At 41.1% G+C, this 21,780-nt stretch overlaps 1 protein-coding gene and 1 long non-coding RNA gene across 4 annotated transcripts in view; one reads left to right on the top strand and one right to left on the bottom strand.

The window, feature by feature from the left end:
* Positions 1-21,780, top strand: part of Larp1bl (La ribonucleoprotein 1B like) — a 60,803-nt gene that overhangs the window by 32,974 nt on the left and 6,049 nt on the right. The window contains exons 2-3 of one of the 2 annotated variants that reach the window (XM_039102878.2): positions 5,594-5,700; positions 21,618-21,778. In XM_039102878.2, coding sequence (XP_038958806.1) covers positions 5,660-5,700; positions 21,618-21,778 — 202 coding nt within the window. In that variant the 5' untranslated portion in view covers positions 5,594-5,659. Of the gene's footprint in view, positions 1-5,520; positions 5,701-21,617; positions 21,779-21,780 lie in introns of those variants that run through there. The other variant, NM_001109182.1, reaches the window with a different exon arrangement.
* On the bottom strand, positions 2,880-6,077 carry LOC134485903 (uncharacterized). 2 transcript variants are annotated; one of them, XR_010064261.1, is made up of 3 exons: positions 5,288-6,063; positions 3,510-3,676; positions 2,880-3,003 (listed from the first exon to the last, which is right to left on the bottom strand). It is a non-coding gene; the product is annotated as an uncharacterized LOC134485903 (long non-coding RNA). The 2 variants fall into 2 exon arrangements; XR_010064260.1 differs by lacking the exon at positions 2,880-3,003 and having other exon boundaries at positions 3,511-3,676; positions 5,288-6,077.

A 21,780-nucleotide genomic window follows, 5' to 3' on the forward strand; every position in this document is an offset into this window, starting at 1 on the left:
TTCTTGCACTTTTACTAGTTTTTTTTTTGGTTTGCTTGTTTGTTTGTTTGCTTGCTTTGAGCCTGGCCTGGAACTTGCTATGTAGACCATTCTACAGAGACCTGCCTACTTCTGCCTCCAAATGCTGGTCATTAAATTTTTTTACATAATTGTAACTATATATTTTTAAATAAATTTTAGGAAACTTCCATTATTTTAAGCTACAAAATTAAATTAAGCATCCTGTCGCCCCAAGCACCGAGCTGATGCAATATGGTCTCTAGTGTCAGGCTGGTGTGGGCTACATAGCAATACCCTGTCTCCAAAGAACAAGTAAAAATGAATGGCGTTCTCTGTTCCTTTCTTTGCAGACTCAACATATGTGTGAATCAGGCTGTTTTAAAAGAGCTGTTCCTTACTAATGCCCTGCTCTGCTCAGCTCACTCTCATGCTGTGCCCACCCCCAGGACCCCAGTCCTCTTTCCTCTAGAGTATCACTTCAGGTTTTAGTCTCAGCAACTGTGGTTTTCCACAGTGTTCATGTTGCCCTGTACGTTATTGAATTAATTGAGGAGTATAGTCATAGCTTTTTATTTTTGGTTTCTTTGAGATAGGGTCTGTCTCTCTGTGTAGCCCTTGGCTGCCCTGAAACTTGATCAAGACTGGCATCAAACTCAGAGTTCTACCTGCTCAGGATTAAAGATGTGAGCCAGCACCACCCAGCAACTCTTTCTTTAATAAGCAAAAGTCCAAGTCCAGTGTTCTAGTTGAGCCTGTTGTCAGCATATTCTGACCCATGGACCCTGAGGACCAGTTAGTCATGCCATCCACTATTAGGACTAAAGGCTATTTTCATACCACAGAGGCAAAGCCTGAGTTGTTTCGACAGAGGTCTTTGACCAAAAAAGCCGAAAATATTTACACTCTGTCATTTGCTGAAGTTGGCTTTAGTGACATCTTTATTGATTTAAAAACAAACAGACAAACACAAAACCTTTGAAGTTTCTGTCTCTCATGAATGTGTTGCTGTTATACAAGGCGGGTAGCAGCGTGTGGGAAGGGATCACACTGGTCTATGCTTTGATTTGGCAGGGGTAAAATTTGGAAAATTCAACTTGTAGAAAAGTAGAATCAGTGGTCCTTAAATTTAGCAAGCATTGTGTTATTCACTGGGAACTTGATAAAACAGGGTTCCACACCAAGTTTCTGGTTTAGTAAGTTATAGGTGGAAAAATCAGGATGCACATGGCTAGCAGGCTTCCCTCAGTGTTGCTATTAAGATTACATTTTACTAGTCACTATTCAGCTTATAAGATACTAATTCCTTCATAGGCCTTTAGTAAAATCTGGATGGATTATAGATGGTTTGTAGTGTAGTGTTCTAAAGAGCAGATGGCCTGATTTGCTTTTTCAGGTTTTTAAAGTATAGTTTACATATTAAAATGTACCCACTTTAAGGCTATCATTTGAATTTCAGTAAATGCTACAGTTGCACTTCAGCAACCCCTCCAGTGTTCAGCAATGCCACCGTGCTGAGCACTCCCTCTTACTCCCTGCTGACGTCAGCACTCGCCTTCAACCATTGGCAGCAGCTGCACCCTTACTTCTCTGTGGCTTTGCAGTTCCCAGAAAATGCATGGTGGATCAAGTGACTATGGGGCAGCGTTCATGTAATAGCCAATCTTACAACTGAGGGTCATTATACAGACCAATGTTTTACTCCTTTTTATCACAGACAGTGTTCTATGTCTGTACAAACACTTTGATCAACAGGTAGTGGATATTTGGATTGTTTCCATTTTGTCTATTCTAAACAATACTATTATGACCATTCATGTATATGATAAGACCTTTAGTTTTGATTTACATTAGTTAATATTAATATATTATTCCAGGCTAGTAGTTGATAAAATGTTAATATGTGCTCTATATATGCATATTTTAAATGATTTATTTTTTGTATGTGTTTGATTTTCATGTATGTGTATACACCACATGTGTGCTCGATGCCTGTGGAAGCTGCAATAAGGTGTCAGATCATTTGGGAATGGAGTTACAGATGGTTTCAAACTGCCATGTGGGTGCTGGGAATTGAATCTGGGTCTTGCGGAAGAGTAGCCAGTGCTTTTAACCACTGAGCCATCCATCTAGTCCCTATTATGCGTATTTTAATAGTATTTTAATGCCTGATATAAATATTTTATTTGAATTGAACTATTTTTAATAATTTTATGTCAACATATTATAAATAGTAGACTATACAAATTTGAAAAAATGTTTGAGTTAAAAAGCATAGACCATAGATCATAGTATTCATGAAATTGTTATATCCTTACTGATATATCAATATTAATTAATTAATATTAATCCTTGAATCAAGTTAAATTATGAAATAAAAACTCTTTCCTTTTGTGGGGCAGACTAGATGACTTAGTGTGTAAAAATGCTTACTGCCAAGCCTCAATGCCTGAGTTCAAGCCCATGGGATACGAGGAGAGAACTGACCTCAAGTCTCCCTCCGACCTCCACACATGTGCTGACACCCACACCCCTACACATAAGTGAGCAAATGTAATGAAGAGGCCTTGTCACTTGATAAAATATGGGAGATTGCTTAAGGGCTGCCATATGCCAGTCTCACCTGATTTCACTCTCAGTGGTTTGGCATTCGTTCCTTATCTTGACCAGCCTTTACGTCTACTTGTTTACGTCACTTCACACTCAGTCTCACTCGAATCATCTTTCTGGAAATACTTCTTCATATGTTGCTGGATGCTAATGGCTGAAGGACACAGGCTTTGCTTGGCCTTGTATATGTAGTACTTCATAAAAATTTCCTAATCCTCTACTTTTGTCAAGTGTTAATAATAACTTAGTTCCTTCGCATTTCTTACACAGAATTAAAATATCAAAATATCTTTAATTCCATCACGGGGAAGGTGGAGGCAGTTGAATTGCTCTTGAACTCAAGGCCAACCCGTTCTACAGAGGGAGTTCCAGGCCAGCCAGAGCTGCGTAGTGAGACTATGTCACAAAAAAAGAGGAGGGCGGGGGGCAGAGATCTCTATCAACATTTTGTTCAATTTGAAACCAAAGTTTTATAGGACAAACCCTAATTTCTTGTGATCCAGTTTATCAGTTTTCAAAATACTAAGTTGGTACCCCAGCAACCTTTGAAAGTAACAGAGTCTTAGCATTTCATTGTGGAATCATGTAATTCCTAATCTGCTTCCTGGTAACATGCTTCAGCCACTGTTTTTGGGTGCCATAGTGCTACTAATTGGTGGGATTCCTAAACTTCTCCCATCCTTTGACTTTTGTCATTATTATTTAAATGTTCTCATTTCCTACTTCTATATATTTCTCATAATTTAACATTATTGGGTTCCAGGCTTAGGATTTCCAAGGCTTACATTCCCCATACTTCAGACATTATTTCCTTGGGCAAACGCCCCTGATGAGTGGGAATCAAAAATCAAAGTTCACTGCCCAGAAAGCTGTTGACCCCAGATGTTTGGAACTTCTTTCACCTTCGTGTGTGATAGGACATCTTCCCTTTTATGTTCATTCTTATTTTCAAAAATCTGTGATATTTTGGCAGAAGTAAAATAGCATAAACACATTTGAATTAAGTTTGACATTCCTTCTGAGACCGACACTGGTATTCGGTGAGATTGCAGATGCTGTTTTCAGGGATCTAATGAGATGACAGATGAGAATAAACATTAATAGGCTAATGAAACCAACTCAGCTTTCTTTGCTGAGACAAAATATGTGGGAAGCTTATAAGAAGGAAAAGTTTAAGCTTAGACTTTTAAAAATCCAGTCCATGGCCCCTTGGTGCTTTTGCCTTTGGACTTGTGATGGGAGCTTGTGAGGAAAGGGGAGGGATAGAGACATGCCTCTGTATGGCTTGACTTCCCACTAAGCTCTACCTCTGTAGTAGTTTCCACCATTTCCAACAGTGTCAATCTGAGTATCAAGCTATTCACACATGGGCCTCTGGGAGGTATTTCAAACCCAAGTTATAGCTGAAGCAACAAATGTATAATGGCCAAAAGACTCAAAGTATTCAGTCTGATGGTAGGAGGTGCTTAAGTGTCTCCCGTGCCCCAGCATCTGTGCTGAGCATTGAAAGACACAGGGCCAACTGGTTGCACACAAGATGAAGGACAGGGCTTTCAGAAAGAAGTGGGGGTTTGGGGGGGGAACCTACCTAGAAAACTATACACCCAGTAAGCAGGACAGCTGTTGGGAAACTAGAATTGAAGTGGCAATTGATAATAACTGGAGCAAGTAAGCAAAGACATGTTCCCCAACAGTGGTACAGCATTCCTGATTAAACCAAAACATTGGAAATAAATATCTTATCAACAGGAGAATCAGGAGATTTGATACATTTATATAACAGCATATTCTTCAGTAGTGAAACACAAGATTGGTAAATGAATAAAATACAAACAATTTAGAGCATGATACATAAAGTATGATTTCACATATATAAAGTCAATTAGGGAAAAATAATATTGCAAATATGTAGTAACAGATTAAAATACTAAGCTTAAGTAAGAGCTTGGTCATCTCTGAGGAGGAAAACCAGGAAGGAAATGGAATTAGAAATGACAACAGGGATATAAGCCTTCTCTTAAAGGCTGTATTTATGTGTCTGTGCACGTGTATGGGTGGAGGTGAACTTGCTGTAGTTAGTCTGTTCTCTCCTGTACCATATGGGTTCTACAGCAGAACTTAGGTCATCAGCCTTGGCAGAAGGTACGTTTACGTACTGAACCATCTTACCTGCTCACTGTAAAACACAATAGAATGTTGTAAAACAAGGTAATGCTACCAAGTATTTTTATAAATTCCTTTTAAGGTATTTGAAATATTTGAATGAAAAACTCTTGGGCCTAGAGTTTTTCAGATTTGTCTTTAGTTTCAAAGTAAAATATTTTCCTAGCATCTAAATGATTTAAAGAGCAACTTGGCAGACCTGATTAATAAATGAGCCTAGAAGCTGTTTGATCTCTCAGAAATGACCTCAACAACAATGGCTGGCACAATGCCTTCTACAGTGATTGCTTCTCCCAGGATTCACCCTACAGGGATGTCCAAAGCACATCAAACGCTCCAACTGCAAGATCTTAACAAAACACGGAGGTTTTGTCCTGTTGTCAAAGAACCAAGAACATCAACATAAACGTACAAATACCCAGGGGTATGAGGCTTGAATTGTACGTCCTCTAACAGTGCAGGAGGCATCTCTGTAACATGTACACCTAGTAACAGTTCACTTTAAAATGATATTTACCACACTGTCTTTAGGCTGAACTGTGCCTTCTTTTTCAAGGAGTCATGGGATTAAAGACAATCAGGATGCAGTGGATTATTCTGTGTTGATTTCATTTAGCCTTGTGCTCAAACTCAGTCAGGGTCCTTCAGGTTAAGCTTTGTAACTTGTGTGAGAGATGTTTGGGTTTTGTGACTTCATGTGATTTCACAATGTGCCATCTGCAGTGTGAAAATGTGTCGTTGGTTTGCAGTCAGAGTGTTTTAATTTACTTATGAAGTTCAAACTACCAAAAGAAATTGCAATGTTTGCCTTCTTTTTCTTTAGAGTCCACGAAAGAGGAAGACGAGTCACAGCACAACCCCCGCTTTAGAGTATCACGTTGGGTGGGTGATGGATTCCAGGGACCATGGGCCAAGACCACCCTCTGTCAGGTACCTAGTTGGCAAGCACTCTCTCTCTCTCACTGTCTCTTCACAAGCTTTCTAAGCATTACTAAGTTGCTATTTGGAAGCATTTGGAAATTAATATATAGAGACTTAGACAACAGTGAGCAACCACAGAGCAGGAAAGAAGCACAGGTCCGCAGGGAACATGTGCAAGACAGACCTCAGAATAGTCCACCACGGAGTTCACAAGCCACCAAGGCTTCAGTGGGACATGTTTCCATTTCAGATCTTTCTCACAAAGTGGAGTGTTAGATTTGTAAATGGTGTGAGTATTGGAAAGCTTCCTTAGAAAGAACATACATTCCTCATGATATTTAGTAGGTTCCTCAGAGGTTATCGTTAAAGAGAATTTTTGTCCTAAATGGTTTTCTTGGAGTATATTAAGAATTTAGGAACAGAATATTTTATTTTCCTCTTGGGAAGAAACAATTTAGATAACCTATTAGCAGTATGTGTTTTTTTCCTTTAGTTTAACTTTAAAAAATTATTATTTATCTCATATGTGGGTGAAAATATAAACCATTACAGTGTTGTGTGTTGGAAACCTATTTTATGGGCCCCTGAGATGGCTTATGGGTAAAGGGCACTGCCATGAAGCCTGACAACCTGAGTTTAGCCCCTAGAACTCACAGGGTGGAAGGACAACCAATATCTCATAATCTGTGCTCTAGGGTCATAGAATGTATGCAGGTGCACCTGCACACACGATAAATGCTTAAAAAAATAAGTAAAGCCTGTTTTATGCTTGTAGTAGATATTTTCAGAATTGCTGTCTGATGATTTTTCTGTTTTACACTTTATTCTGCTGAGCCATTTTGCAGGCACCAGGAAGATTAATTTTATGAAAACAAGTGCTAGGGATTTCATTTTAAACTCACAGTCTTGAAACTTACTTTTCTCAATACTTATTTAGAGTATGATGCTCTCATCAAATACAGTGTCCTTAACAGATAAAATGTGTATTGTTCAACACACTGCTCTGTTTTGTTCCATGAGTAGGTTGTTTTTGTGTTTTTCTGTGTTTGTCTGTTGCTTTGTTACAGCATGTTTGGAGACCAGAAGAGAATGGTCAGTGACATTTAGTTTAGGTAGAATGTCTGTCTGTCTGTCTGTCTGTCTGACAGGGTTTCTCTGTGTAGCCCTGGCCATCATAGAACTCACTTTGTAGACTAGAATGGCCTCAAACTCAGAGATTTACCTACCTCTGCTCCTGAGCGCTGGGATTGATTATTGGTGTTTGCCACCATGCCCAGCAAAGGTGTTGTTTCTAAGAGCCATGCTTTTTCATGCTAATAATTAACATTCATAACTTGTTCATCCCGTCTCACTCCATAAACATCAACAGTGATGATGAATTAAATATTTACCCTGCTATGTTTCTATGATAGTCTAATAGGTTTATTATATTCAGTTAGAATTTTTTCCACTGTCTTCAATTTTTTAATTTCTCTTTTGTTTATATGTATGTGTGAGTGGGTTTCTGTGTACCATCTATGTTCAGGAGCCCCTGTAGAGCAGAAGATGGCTTGGTTCATCTGTAACCTAGGTCCTCTGCAAGAGCAGTAAATAATCTTAACCCCCGAGTCATCTCTCCAGCCCCTCTTCACCTCTTATTGCTTTTATTTTAGATTCACAATACACTTGTGTCCTAGCATTTAATAAAATCTCAGTGCTCAGGTCTCTAGTGTTTAACTTCCCTATTCTTTCCTCATTGTAGTCACTAGACACTTTTTACCTATATTTAAGCATTCTATTTCTCCTCAGCAAGGTCTCTGTTTACATGTTGTACTTACCTTTCCATTAGGAGGAAGAAGAGGAGGAGGAGGTGGAGGAGGTGGAGGAGGAGGAGGAGGAGGAGGAGGAGGAGGAGGAGGAGGAGGTGGTGGTGGTGGTGGTGGTGGTGTGTGTAAGAAACTGTTTTACTATGTAGCTCAGGCTGGCCTCGAACTCAGATCAGTGTCTGTGTCATTAAAGGTGTGTGCTCCCATCTCTCAACATGCCTGTGATAGACCTGTGGACTGTGGTCTGTGATGGACCTTGCTGTGGTCTGTGATGGACCTGTGCTGTGGTCTGTGATGGACCTGTGCTGTGGTCTGTGATGGACCTTGCTGTGGTCTGTGATGGACCTTGCTGTGGTCTGTGATGGACCTGTGCTGTGGTCTGAGATGAACCTGTGTGCTGTGGTCTGTGATGGACCTGTGTGCTGTGGTCTGTGATGGACCTGTGTGCTGTGGTCTGTGATGGACCTGTGTGCTGTGGTCTGTGATGGACCTGTGCGCTGTGGTCTGTGATGGACCTGTGCTGTGGGTCTGAGATGGACCTGTGCTGTAGTCTCAGGCAGCAAGCATATCATGGCAGGTGTGCATGACAGAGCAAAGTCATTTTCCCCATGGCCAGGAAGCAACAGAGCAAAGCAGGCCAGGGTCCCATAATCCCTTACAGGCTTAGGACCTAAAGGCTCTCCCCTTAACCCAACCTCCTAAGGGTCCCACTGCCTTCCAAAGGCCCCACACTGGTGATCAGCCTTTGCAAACACTCAGTATCCAAACTATCACAATACTCTCAACTGAATTAGGAAGAAGTAAAATCTCAACTGACCTGAATAAAAGACATTGAATTGCTAATCAGAATATTCCCAATAAAAGTCTTGGACCAAATGGCTACATTAGTAAATTCCACCATGCATTTAAAGAAAACAAAACTACAGGGCTGGAGAGATGGCTTAGTGGTTAAGAGCACTGACTGCTTTTCCAGCTGTCCTGAGTTCAAATCCCAGCACCCACATGGTGGCTCACAACTATCTGTAATGGGATCTGATGCCCTCTTCTGGTATGTCTGGAGATACCTACAGTGACCTTAAATATAATAAATAATCTTTTTAAAAAAGACAACAAGAATTTTTTTAAAAAGAAAGCAAAATTACAAGTCACACTTTGTCTTTTTTAAAAGAGGGGTTGGGGATTTAGCTCAGTGGTAGAGCGCTTGCCTAGCAAGCACAAGGTCCTGGGTTCGGTCCCCAGCTCCGAAAAAAAGAAAAGAAAAGAAAAAAAAAAAGATAGACACAAAAGTCATTTTTAAAAATCCTAGAAAGTAAAATTGAGTAGCATATGGATAGAAATATTCACTATGGTCAAGAGAGTGGCATCCCAGGAACATAAAATAAATCCATGTAGCCTATGTTATTAATAGAACTAAAGGACAAAAAAAACCCATATTGGCCATTTCAATTGATGTGGCCTTTCATGATTAAAAACTCAGAAAATTAGAAATAAAAGGAAGTCTCCTCAATGTGAGAAAAGGTATTTTTGAAAGATGGAAATCAGAACATTATACTCAGTGGTGAGTCATACCACGTTTCCCACCACAGAAAGGAAGCGTGTGCTCCCTCCAGATCCTTAGCACTGTATGGAAGGTGCTATCCAGAGCTAGAACAGAAAACAAAGAAACAAAAGACATCAAATTGGGAAGGCAGATCACCCCTGTTACAGATAGTGTGAGTCTTGGAAATCCACCAAAAAATATTAAGGTTGATTTTGAAAAATACTGCCCCCTCAAAAGAATCCATTGTTTTCTCAAAATAGCCCAAATGAGCAAAATGAAAAGGAAATTTACAAAGCATTAGTATTATATTAGCACCCAAAAATTAAGTATTCAAGAATAAATCTAACCAAGGATGTGAAAAACTTTTATGTTCAAAACTATAAACCATGAAGCCAATGAGGTGACTCTGTATAGCCAGGTGTAGTGGCCCACTCCGTTAATCCCAGCTCTCAGGAGGCAGAGGCAGGAAGATCTCCGAGTTCAAGGCTAATCCTGTCTACAGAGTAAGTTCCAGGACATCCAAGGATACACAGAGAAACCTTGTTTCAAAAGCCCAAAACAAAAGTCAAATTGGGAGTGGTGTGAGAGAAGGAAGATGGTTCTGTGCTTAAAGCACTTAATACACAAGCCTCAGGACCTGAGTTCAGCCCCAGAACCCGTGTGAAGGTAGAGAGAACTGAGTCCACAAAGCTGTCTTTTGAGCATTACAAATGCTCAAGAATACCCTATATCCACTGTACATACACACAATATTAACCAATTTTAAAAATATGATGAAAGAAATGCAGAAGTCCTAAATAAGTGCAAAGGCATTTCATGTTCATGGGTGGGAAGGGGTAACACTATTATGACATTATTGGTACCCAAAGAATTTATAAATTGTCCACAGTCCTTATCAATATTCTCATAGCTTTCCCACAGAAACATTAAATTCAGTGTAATTGCAGCAATCTCTCAATAGCTAAATCTAACTTTAAACAAAATAATTAACTTAGGGCATTTCCTACGTTTTAAAGTTACTTCAGGTGAGGAGGAGCTTACTCAGCAGTTAAGAACACTTGCTGCTCTTGCAGAAGACCAGTTCTGTTATCAGCACTCAAATCAGGAGGCTCACAACTACCTGTAATTCCAGCTCCAGTGAATAAAAATAAAGACTTATTTTACATAAGTTTCCTTGGTCAGTAACAGATACATAGACCAATGAAATAGAATAGAAGCCAAGAAATAAACACATGTGTGCTCAGGTTTCTTTCTTTTTTTGACAAGGGTCTCAAGACTATTCAGTGGGGGAAATATATCTTTTCTTTTTTTTTTTTTCTGTTTTTCACCTGTTTGTTCCCGAAATTGTAAATGAATAAGTTCAGTAACGGGGCGATTGAAGTATTTGGCTCAGCCACACCCTTATTGAAGTAACTCCTCTTTTTTTTTTTTAATTAACTTGAGTATTTCTTATATACATTTCGAGTGTTATTCCCTTTCCTGGTTTCTGGGCAAACATCCCCCTCCCTCCTCCCCTTCTTTATGGGTGTTCCCCTCCCCATCCTCCCCCCCTTGGCACCCTCCCCCCAACAATCTAGTTCACTGGGGGTTCAGTCGTAGCAGGACCCAGGGCTTCCCCTTCCACTGGTGCTCTTACTAGGATATTCATTGCTACCTATGAGGTCAGAGTCCAGGGTCAGTCCATGTATAGTCTTTAGGTAGTGGCTTAGTCCCTGGAAGCTCTGGTTGCTTGGCATTGTTGTACATATGGGGTCTCGAGTCCCTTCGAGCTCTTCCAGTTCTTTCTCTGATTCCTTCAACGGGGGTCCTATTCTCAATTCAGTGGTTTGCTGCTGGCATACGCCTCTGTGTTTGCTGTATTCTGGCTGTGTCTCTTGGGAGAGATCTACATCCAGCTCCTGTCGGCCTGCACTTCTTTGCTTCATCCATCTTGTCTAATTGGATGGCTGTATATGCATGGGCCACATGTGGGGCAGGCTCTGAATGGGTGTTCCTTCTGTGTCTGTTTTAATCTTTGCCTCTCTATTCCCTGCCAAGGGTATTCTTGTTCCCCTTTTAAAGAAGGAGTGAAGCATTCACATTTTGATCATCCGTCTTGAGTTTCATTTGTTCTAGACATCTAGGGTAATTCAAGCATTTGGGCTAATAGCCACTTATCAATGAGTGCATACCATGTGTGTTTTTCTGTGATTGGGTTAGCTCACTCAGGATGATATTTTCCAGTTCCGACCATTTGCCTATGAATTTCATAAAGTCATTGTTTTTGATAGCTGAGTAATATTCCATTGTGTAGATGTACCACATTTTCTGTATCCATTCCTCTGTTGAAGGGCATCTGGGTTCTTTCCAGCTTCTGGCTATTATAAATAAGGCTGCGATGAACATAGTGGAGCACGTGTCTTTTTTATATGTTGGGGCATCTTTTGGGTATATGCCCAAGAGAGGTATAGCTGGATCCTCAGGCAGTTCAATGTCCAATTTTCTGAGGAACCTCCAGACTGATTTCCAGAATGGTTGTACCAGTCTGCAATCCCACCAACAATGGAGGAGTGTTCCTCTTTCTCCACATCCTCCCCAGCATCTGCTGTCACCTGAGTTTTTGATCTTAGCCATTCTCACTGGTGTAAGGTGAAATCTCAGGGTTGTTTTGATTTGCATTTCCCTTATGACTAAAGATGTTGAACATTTCTTTAGGTGTTTCTCAGCCATTCGGCATTCCTCAGCTGTGAATTCTTTGTTTAGCTCTGAACCCCATTTTTTAATAGGGTTATTTGTCTCCCTGCGGTCTAACTTCTTGAGTTCTTTGTATATTTTGGATATAAGGCCTCTATCTGTTGTAGGATTGGTAAAGATCTTTTCCCAATCTGTTGGTTGCCGTTTTGTCCTAACCACAGTGTCCTTTGCCTTACAGAAGCTTTGCAGTTTTATGAGATCCCATTTGTCGATTCTTGATCTTAGAGCATAAGCCATTGGTGTTTTGTTCAGGAAATTTTTTCCAGTGCCTATGTGTTCCAGATGCTTCCCTAGTTTTTCTTCTATTAGTTTGAGTGTATCTGGTTTGATGTGGAGGTCCTTGATCCACTTGGACTTAAGCTTTGTACAGGGTGATAAGCATGGATCGATCTGCATTCTTCTACATGTTGACCTCCAGTTGAACCAGCACCATTTGCTGAAAATGCTATCTTTTTTCCATTTGATGGTTTTGGCTCCTTTGTCAAAAATCAAGTGCCCATAGGTGTGTGGCTTCGTTTCTGGCTCTTCAATTCTGTTCCATTGGTCTGTCTGTCTGTCTCTGTACTAATACCATTCAGTTTTTATCACTATTGCTCTGTAATACTGCTTGAGTTCAGGGATAGTGATTCCCCCTGAAGTCCTTTTATTGTTGAGGATAGTTTTAGCTATCCTGGGTTTTTTTGTTATTCCAGATGAATTTGCAAATTGTTCTGTCTAACTCTTTGAAGAATTGGATTGGTATTTTGATGGGGATTGCATTGAATCTGTAGATTGCTTTTGGTAAAATGGCCATTTTTACTATATTAATCCTGCCAATCCATGAGCATGGGAGATCTTTCTATCTTCTGAGGACTTCTTCAATTTCTTTCTTCAGAGTCTTCAAGTTCTTATTGTACAGATCTTTTACTTGCTTGTTTAAAGTCACACCGAGGTACTTTATATTATTTGGGTCTATTATGAAGGGTGTCGTTTCCCTAATTTCTTTCTCGGCTTGTTTCTCTTTTGTGTAGAGGAAGGCTACTGATTTATTTGAGTTAATTTTATACCCAGCCACTTTGCTGAAGTTGTTTATCAGCTTTAGTAGTTCTCTGGTAGAACTTTTGGGATCACTTAAATATACTATCATATCATCTGCAAATAGTGATATTTTGACTTCTTCTTTTCCGATCTGTATCCCCTTGATCTCCTTTTGTTGTCTGATTGCTCTGGCTAGAACTTCAAGAACTATATTGAATAAGTAGGGAGAGAGTGGGCAGCCTTGTCTAGTCCCTGATTTTAGTGGGATTGCTTCAAGTTTCTCTCCATTTAGTTTAATGTTAGCAACTGGTTTGCTGTATATGGCTTTTACTATGTTTAGGTATGGGCCTTGAATTCCTATTCTTTCTAGGACTTTTATCATGAAGGGGTGTTGAATTTTGTCAAATGCTTTCTCAGCATCTAATGAAATGATCATGTGGTTTTCTTCTTTCAGTTTGTTTATATAATGGATCATGTTGATGGTTTTCCGTATATTAAACCACGTCTGCATGCCTGGGATGAAGCCTACTTGATCATGGTGGATGATTGTTTTGATGTGCTCTTGGATTTGGTTTGCCAGAATTTTATTGAGTATTTTTGCATCGATATTCATAAGGGAAATTGGTCTGAAGTTCTCTTTCTTTGTTGTGTCTTTGTGTGGTTTAGGTATAAGAGTAATTGTGGCTTCGTAGAAGGAATTCGGGAGTGATCCATCTGTTTCAATTTTGTGGAATAGTTTGGATAATATTGGTATGAGGTCTTCTATGAAGGTCTGATAGAATTCTGCACTAAACCCGTCTGTACCTGGGCTCTTTTTGGTTGGGAGACCTTTAATGACTGCTTCTTTTTCCTTAGGAGTTATGGGGTTGTTTAACTGGTTTATCTGTTCCTGATTTAACTTTGGTACCTGGTATCTGTCTAGGAAATTGTCTATTTCCTGCAGATTTTCAAGTTTTGTTGAATATAGGCTTTTATAGCAAGATCTGATGATTTTTTGAATTTCCTCTGAATCTGTAGTTATGTCTCCCTTTTCATTTCTGATTTTGTTAATTTGGACACACTGTGTCCCTCATTAGTCTGGCTAAGAGTTTATCTATCTTGTTGATTTTCTCAAAGAACCAACTTTTGGTTCTGTTGATTCTTTCTATGGTCCTCTTTGTTTCTACTTGGTTGATTTCAGCTCTGAGTTTGATTATTTCCTGCCTTCTACTCCTCCTGGGTGTATTTGCTTCTTTTTGTTCTAGAGCTTTTAGGTGTGCTGTCAAGCTGCTGACATATGCTCTTTCCTGTTTCTTTCTGCAGGCACTCAGCGCTATGAGTTTTCCTCTTAGCACAGCTTTCATTCTGTCCCATAAGTTTGGGCATGTTGTACCTTCATTTTCATTCAATTCTAAAAAGTCTTTAATTTCTTTCTTTATTTCTTCCTTGACCAGGTTATCATTGAGTAGAGCATTGTTCAATTTCCACATATATGTGGGCATTCTTCCCTTAGTGTTATTGAAGACCAGTTTTAGGCCGTGGTGGTCCGATAGCACGCATGGGATTATTTCTATCTTTCTGTACCTGTTGAGGCCCGTTTTTTGACCAATTATATGGTCAATTTTGGAGAAAGTACCATGAGGGGCTGAGAAGAAGGTATATCCTTTTGCTTTAGGATAGAATGTTCTATAAATATCTGTTAAGTCCATTTGGCTCATGACTTCTCTTAGTCTGTCTACGTCTCTGTTTAATTTCTGTTTCCATGATCTGTCCATTGATGAGAGTGGGGTGTTGTGTGAGGTGCAATGTGTGTTTTGAGCTTTAGTAAGGTTTCTTTTACGTATGTAGGTGCCCTTGTATTTGGGGCATAGATATTTAGGATTGAGAGTTCATCTTGGTGGATTTTTCCTTTGATGAATATGAAGTGTCCTTCCTTATGTTTTTTGATGACTTTTAGTTGAAAATTGATTTTATTTGATATTAGAATGGCTACTCTAGCTTGCTTCTTCTGACCATTTACTTGGAAAGTTGTTTTCCAGCCTTTCACTCTGAGGTAGTGTCTGTCTTTGTCTCTGAGGTGTGTTTCCTGTAGGCAGCAGAATGCAGGGTCCTCGCTGCGTATCCAGTTTGTTAATCTATGTCTTTTTATTGGGGAGTTGAGGCCATTGATGTTGAGAGATATTAAGGAATAGTGATTATGGCTTCCTGTTATATTCATATTTGGATGTGAGGTTATGTTTGTGTGCTTTCCTTCTCTTTGTTTTGTTGCCAAGACGATTAGTTTCTTGCTTCTTCTAGGGTATAACTTGCCTCCTTATTTTGGGCTTTACCATTTATTATCCTTTGTAGTGCTGGATTTGTAGAAAGATATTGTGTAAATTTGGTTTTGTCATGGAATATCTTGGTTTCTCCATCTATGTTAATTGAGAGTTTTGCAGGATACAGTAACCTGGGCTGGCATTTGTGTTCTCTTAGGGTCTATATGACATCTCTCCAGGATCTTCTGGCTTTCATAGTTTCTGGCGAAAAGTCTGGTGTAATTCTGATAGGTCTGCCTTTGTATGTTACTTGACCTTTTCCCCTTACTGCTTTTAATATTCTTTCTTTATTTTGTGCGTTTGGTGTTTTGACTATTATGTGACGGGAGGTGTTTCTTTTCTGGTCCAATCTATTTGGAGTTCTGTAGGCTTCTTGTATGCCTATGGGTATCTCTTTTTTTAGGTTAGGGAAGTTTTCTTCTATGATTTTGTTGAAGATATTTACTGGTCCTTTGAGCTGGGAGTCTTCACTCTCTTCTATACCTATTATCCTTAGGTTTGATCTTCTCATTGAGTCCTGGATTTCCTGTATGTTTTGGACCAGTAGCTTTTTCTGCTTTACATTATCTTTGACAGTTGAGTCAATGATTTCTATGGAATCTTCTGCTCCTGAGATTCTCTCTTCCATCTCTTGTATTCTGTTGGTGAAGCTAGTATCTACAGCTCCTTGTCTCTTCTTTTGGTTTTCTATATCCAGGGTTGTTTCCATGTGTTCTTTCTTGATTGCTTCTATTTCCATTTTTAATTCCTTCAACTGGTTGATTGTGTTTTCCTGGAATTCTTTCAGGGATTTTTGTGACTCCTCTCTATGGGCTTCTACTTGTTTATTTATGATTTCCTGGAATTCTTTCAGGGATTTTTGTGACTCCTCTCTATGGGCTTCTACTTGTTTATTTATGATTTCCTGGAATTCTTTCAGGGATTTTTGCGCTTCTTCTCTGTAGGCTTCTACTTGTTCTCTAAGGGAGTTCTTCACGTGTTTCTTGAAGTCCTCCAGCATCATGATCAAATATGATTTTGAAACTAGATCTTGCTTTTCTGGTGTGTTTGGATATTCCGTGTTTGCTTTGGTGGGAGAATTGGGCTCTGATGATGCCATGTAGTCTTGGTTTCTGTTGCTTGGGTTCCTGCACTTGCCTCTCACCATCAGATTATCTCTAGTGTTACTTTGTTCTGCTATTTCTGACAGTGGCGAGACTGTCCTATAGGCCTGTGTGTCAGGAGTGCTGTAGACCTGTTTTCCTGTTTTCTTTCAGCCAGTTATGGGGACAGAGTGTTCTGCTTTCGGGCGTGTAGTTTTTCCTATCTACAGGTCTTCAGCTGTTCCTGTGGGCCTGTGTCTGGTGTTCACCAGGCAGGTCACTTGCAGCAGAAAAGTTGGTCTTACCTGTGGTCCCGAGGCTCAAGTTTGCTCGTGGGGTGCTGCCTACGACCTCTCCGAGGCGGCAGCAACCAGGAAGATCTGTGCCGCCCTTTCCAGGAGCCTCCATGCACCAGGGTTCCAGGTGGCATTTGGTGTTTTCCTCTGGCGTCAGGGATGTGTGCAGAGTGCAGTCTCTTCTGGTTTCCCAGGCGTGTCTGCCTCTCTGTAGGTTTAGCTCTCCCTCCCACGGAATTTGGGTGCAGAGAACTGTTTATTTGGTCTGTCCCTTTAGGTTCCGGCAGTGTCTCAGGCGCAGGGGTCCTGCCGCTCCTGGGCCCTCCCCCACAGGAACCCAGAGGCCATATACAGTTTCCTCTTGGGCCAGGGATGTGGGCAGGGGTGGGCAGTGTTGGTGGTCTCTTCCGCTCTGCAGCCTCAGGATGCCCACCTGACCATGCGGTGAGGTCTCTCTCCCACGGGGTTTGGGAGCAGAGAACTGCTGCGGGCTGGGTTTGGGACTCCTGGTAAACACAGGAAGTGCCCGGTCCTAGAGGAATTTTGCCTCTGTGTGTCCTGAGTTCACCAGGCAGGTCTCTTGCAGCAGAAAAGTTGGTCTTACCTGTGGTCCCGAGGCTCAAGTTTGCTCGTGGGGTGCTGCCTACGACCTCTCCGCGGCGGCAGCAACCAGGAAGATCTGTGCCGCCCTTTCCGGGAGCCTCCGTGCACCAGTGTTCTAGGTGGCGTTTGGTGTTTTCCTCTGGCGTCAGGGATGTGTGCAGAGTGCAGTCTCTTCTGGTTTCCCAGGCGTGTCTGCCTCTCTGTAGGTTTAGCTCTCCCTCCCACGGGATTTGGGTGCAGAGAACTCGAAATATATCTTTTCAATTAATGGTGTTGGGAAAATCGAATATCCACATGCATTGCTGCTGAACCCAGGTCCTTGCTGAATACCAAATTTAAAAAAAAACACTCCAAGTAAAATTTTTAAGAACTAAATAAACCAACTTAGGGGCTGAAGGGCTGGAGAGATGGCTGAGTGGCTGAATGTACACTGCTCTTACAGAGGACACAAGTTTAGTTCCCAGCGTCTGATGAGCATTCACAAGTGCTGGTAACTCCAGTTCACAGGAGCCATTATTCTCCTCTGGACTCTAGTCACCTGCACTCACACATGAGCAATTAAAGGACAATCTTTAAAGGACAAAAGAAAGTTAATTTTAGAATATGTAAAACTTAAGTGGACATTTCTCTAGAAAAGGTAAGGTATACAAGTAAAACCCCAGCACACGAAAAGAATCGTGACATAGTCTTTGACTAGACAAAAACTAAAAGAATAAGGAAAAAACCTACAATGAGATACCACTAGGTCAAGCGAACTAAGTCGTGTACCCCAGAGTCCATGTATTGAAGCCTTAAGCCCTCTTGTGAGTGTGTTTGGTGATAGGGCCTTTAAGGAGGCGATAAATGAGGCCGTGAAAGCAGCATCATGTTGTTGTAAAGTGCATTTTCTGTGTAAGGAGGTTTATAAGAAGTCATAGAGACAACAGGCATATTTCTTTATGCCTCAACAAAAAGCAGGACATAGCAAGATGGGAGTCACATGAAAGTCAGGAAGTTTACCAGAAATCAGCTCCGGTTGATTGGGGGGTGGGTGGATGCTGAGGATCAAGCCCCAGGGCCCTGTGCCTATTAGGCAATGGCTCTGCTAGTGACTTCCCTTGCCACCGTTGGTTCTGAAACAAGGATTCATAATGGAGCCCAGGCCAGTCTAGGACATACTATGTAGAACATGCTGGCCTCAAACATGTGACCTCTTTTTCCTCTGTCTCCTGCATGCTGGGATTCCAGGTGTGAGCCACCCACCACACGGAGTGTCCTAGTTTGCTTCTCTGTTGTGGTGATAAAACATTGGCCAAGATCAACTCAGCAGAGGAAGAATTTATTTCATCTTACAACTCCCAGGTCACAGTTCATCTCTTAGTGACATGAGGACAACATTTCAAGGCAGGAACTGAAACAGAAACCATAAAGCACCACTACTTACTGGTTGCTTTCATATACCCTGGGGGCTGGTCCCTCCTACATCAGTCATTAATGCAGAGAATGCTCACACAAACTCGCCCATAGATAAGCTCTGGTGGAGGTAACCCCTCAGTTGAGGCTCTCTGCCCACACTACCCTAGTGCGTGTCAAGCTGACAGAAAACCAGAATACCTTTCTACTGGTCATCTTGTTCTATAGCATCTAGCCTCTAGGATTTAAGGAAATATGTTTCTGTGGTTTAAGCCAAACCATTCTGTTCTGTATTGTTATAGCCTATACTTCATTGTAGAAGTATGAAAATTTCTGAAAATGTTGGTGAGGAGGGAGACAAACTGGAATCTTCTTGCATCGCTAGTGAAGATATAAAAGCTGAGTTCAGCATTTTTCTCAAAATGTTATATAGAATTACTGTATAGCCTAGCTATACTATTCCTAGATGTCTACCCAGAGGTATTCTGCTCATGTGTATTTGGGCATATATGTATATGTGTTTTGTGTGCATACAGGTGTTCATAAGTGTGTTCCATTCATGTTTTGTTCAGGATAACTTTAGTTGTTATTCCTTAGACCCTCTCTGCCTTTTTTCAATACAGGCTCCTGGACTAGCCCTGAACTTGTATAGAATACACTAGGCTGGTTCCCTTGTAAGGCCCATAGCTATGCCTTTATCCATCTTTCCCCACCACTAGGATTACAAGCATGTGCTATGGCTTTCTGTTCAGCCCTTTCTGGAAGTCCTAAAAACATTTTTCCCATCATACTGGTTTGATGAAAGTAACATGGAAATAAAATGAATAACTTTGAGGGTAGGAAGGAAAGTAAAAGTTCATGGTTAATAGGTAAGAGTTGGACATGCTAATAGAGTCTGGGGTAGGATAGTGGTGGTGATCATGCAATGCCAATGAATTATAAGCTTATAAATAGTGTTTAACATGGTCATTTACATTATATATTTTAACATAAGCACAAAAAAGGCCATTACTTTATTAGAAAGGTCTTTAAGTATCAGTGGGAGAAAACCTTTAGGTATTTGCCTCTGACAAATTCAAAGTTTGTAACTCATTTTTGCTTAAAAACTCAAGTGTTAGCATTGGCAATACTCAATAATTGTCTTGATGTTAATGACCAGTCAAGGCAACATCTCACAAATAATGAAGCCGGGAGAATATAATCATCATTGACTTTAATTAAGACAGTGCTGTGGCAGGTAAGATAGCTCAGCAAATAAAGGCACTTGCAACTGACCCTGATGATCTGAGTCTTCCCCGAGGACCCACTTAGTGAAAAGAAAGAACTGGTGTGTGTGCATTGTCCTCTGACCTCTCCCTGTGGACTGCAGCATGCATGTGGAAGTGCACACGCACATGTGCACACACACACACACACACACACACACACACACACACACACACATGAATACATACATATTTTTTAAAAACAGTGCTCCATGAGAAAGCTGCTATTTTACCTCACAGCTTAATCACAAGGACTTTACCACAAGACATCTGCTTTTTAATAGACCATGAAAGCATTGTGTTTCTATTTCTTTTCTTTAGACTGTAGTTAAAAACAAAAACAAAACAAGAAAGTTCACTGTCTTGACTATTCTTGTGTGGGTGGGTACGCACCCCCATGTATGTGTGTCTATAAAGGGTAGAGAGGTCAGTATTGGTTGCTTCCTCTGTCACTCTCCACCTTTCCTGGTTTGACACGATCTTTCACAGAACTGGAGCTTGCCATTTTGGCCACAGTGTCTGATCAGCGAGCACCAGGATTTGCCTAGCTTCCCAGTCCCCGGAGTGCTGGGGTTGTAGATGTGTGCTCTGTATTGCCTGAGCGTTTCCCAGCCCAAGCTTTTTCAGGGTGCAGTGATGAAGGTTTTAAGAACATTCCTGGGCTGGAGAGATGGCTCAGTGGTTAAGAGCACTGACTGCTCTTCCAGAGGTCCTGAGTTCAAATCCCAGCAACCACGTGGTGGCTCACAACCCTCTGTAATGGGATCTGATGCCTTCTTCTGGTGTATCTGAGGACAGCGAGAGTGTACTCACATACAGAAAATAAATAAATAAATCTTCCCACCATGCAAATCTGGAGCTCCTGTGCTTTTGTCAGACAGAAAAGATGAGTGCCCCATGGCTGTGATTTCATAAAGTTAATTTTTCCACTTAACCAAAAACATCCAAAAGTGGAAGTTCTTCCTCCTCATTGCAGGCACACAGTAGGAAAGAATACAGTCACTAGTAAACTGGAGCACGGCCTCAGCTTTTGTCAGCACACCATTACTTTTTGTCCAATTATGTGGAAACAGTTTGGCTTTGCTGGCTTTGGGAAGGTTCTCCTGTACCCACAGGGCCTGCACTTTGAAAACTGCTGATGTCTTAGGAAGGTCTTGGTGGCAAGGTAGAGTTGGAGGACTCGTGAATCCAAGTGGAAGAAGAGGAAGGCCTAAGCTTAAACAATGGGTTCACATGGAAACAGCCAGGCAGCAGCTTCTTCAGAGGAAGACTGGCTTAGGCAGATGGAGGTGTGACTTTAAGAAGGTGAGCTTTTTGGTTTCACCATGTTGGATTTTCTCTCACATTTCCATCTTCGATTTTAATCTAGTTAATTAAGTTGAGGTTTCACAGTATTATAATGCTGAGAAGAGCCTAAACTGGCAATTAACCTGGGAGAATAAATGATGGATTTTCTTCTTATCTTCTTGGAGTCTAGTGAATTTGTGACATTGTTCTGAGTGATCCTGTGTGTGACCTGTGTATCATTCCTCTGTCCCCTGTGTCAGTAGGTAAGACTAGTGCTGCACCACTCCGCAGTCAGTGATAGAGAAAGATCAGTGCAGATTCCGTTATGTGTACACAGGCACATAGAGGATGGACCTTGATGCCGGGACTATTCGTCAACTCCTCTCTACCCTACTCACTGAGGCAGAGGTTTTTGGTCAAAGCCAGAGTCACTGATCTTGCTGATACTGCTAAGCTGCTAGACAGGATCTTCTGTGTCCACCTCTGAAGCTGGAAGGGCAGGCGTCTTCCTGGCTTCACAGGAGTTCTCCTGAGGAGAGTCCAGCCCTCTTGTTTTGGGTGAACCACTGATATACTTCATTTTGAAGACTTTTTCCTCTCCTCAAACAGCAGTTCAAATGTTTCACCTTCAGAAGCTGCCCCACTCACAGGAAGCTGCAGCTGCATGCCTCAATCATTCCCAAAGTTTGAGCATCCTTCTCATGAACTCCTGAAGGAAAATGGCTTTACCCAACAAGTGTACCAGAAGTATCGTCGAAGGTGCTTAAGTGGT

Source organism: Rattus norvegicus, chromosome 2 (assembly GCF_036323735.1).
Source record: "Rattus norvegicus strain BN/NHsdMcwi chromosome 2, GRCr8, whole genome shotgun sequence".
NCBI lineage: Eukaryota > Metazoa > Chordata > Mammalia > Rodentia > Muridae > Rattus > Rattus norvegicus.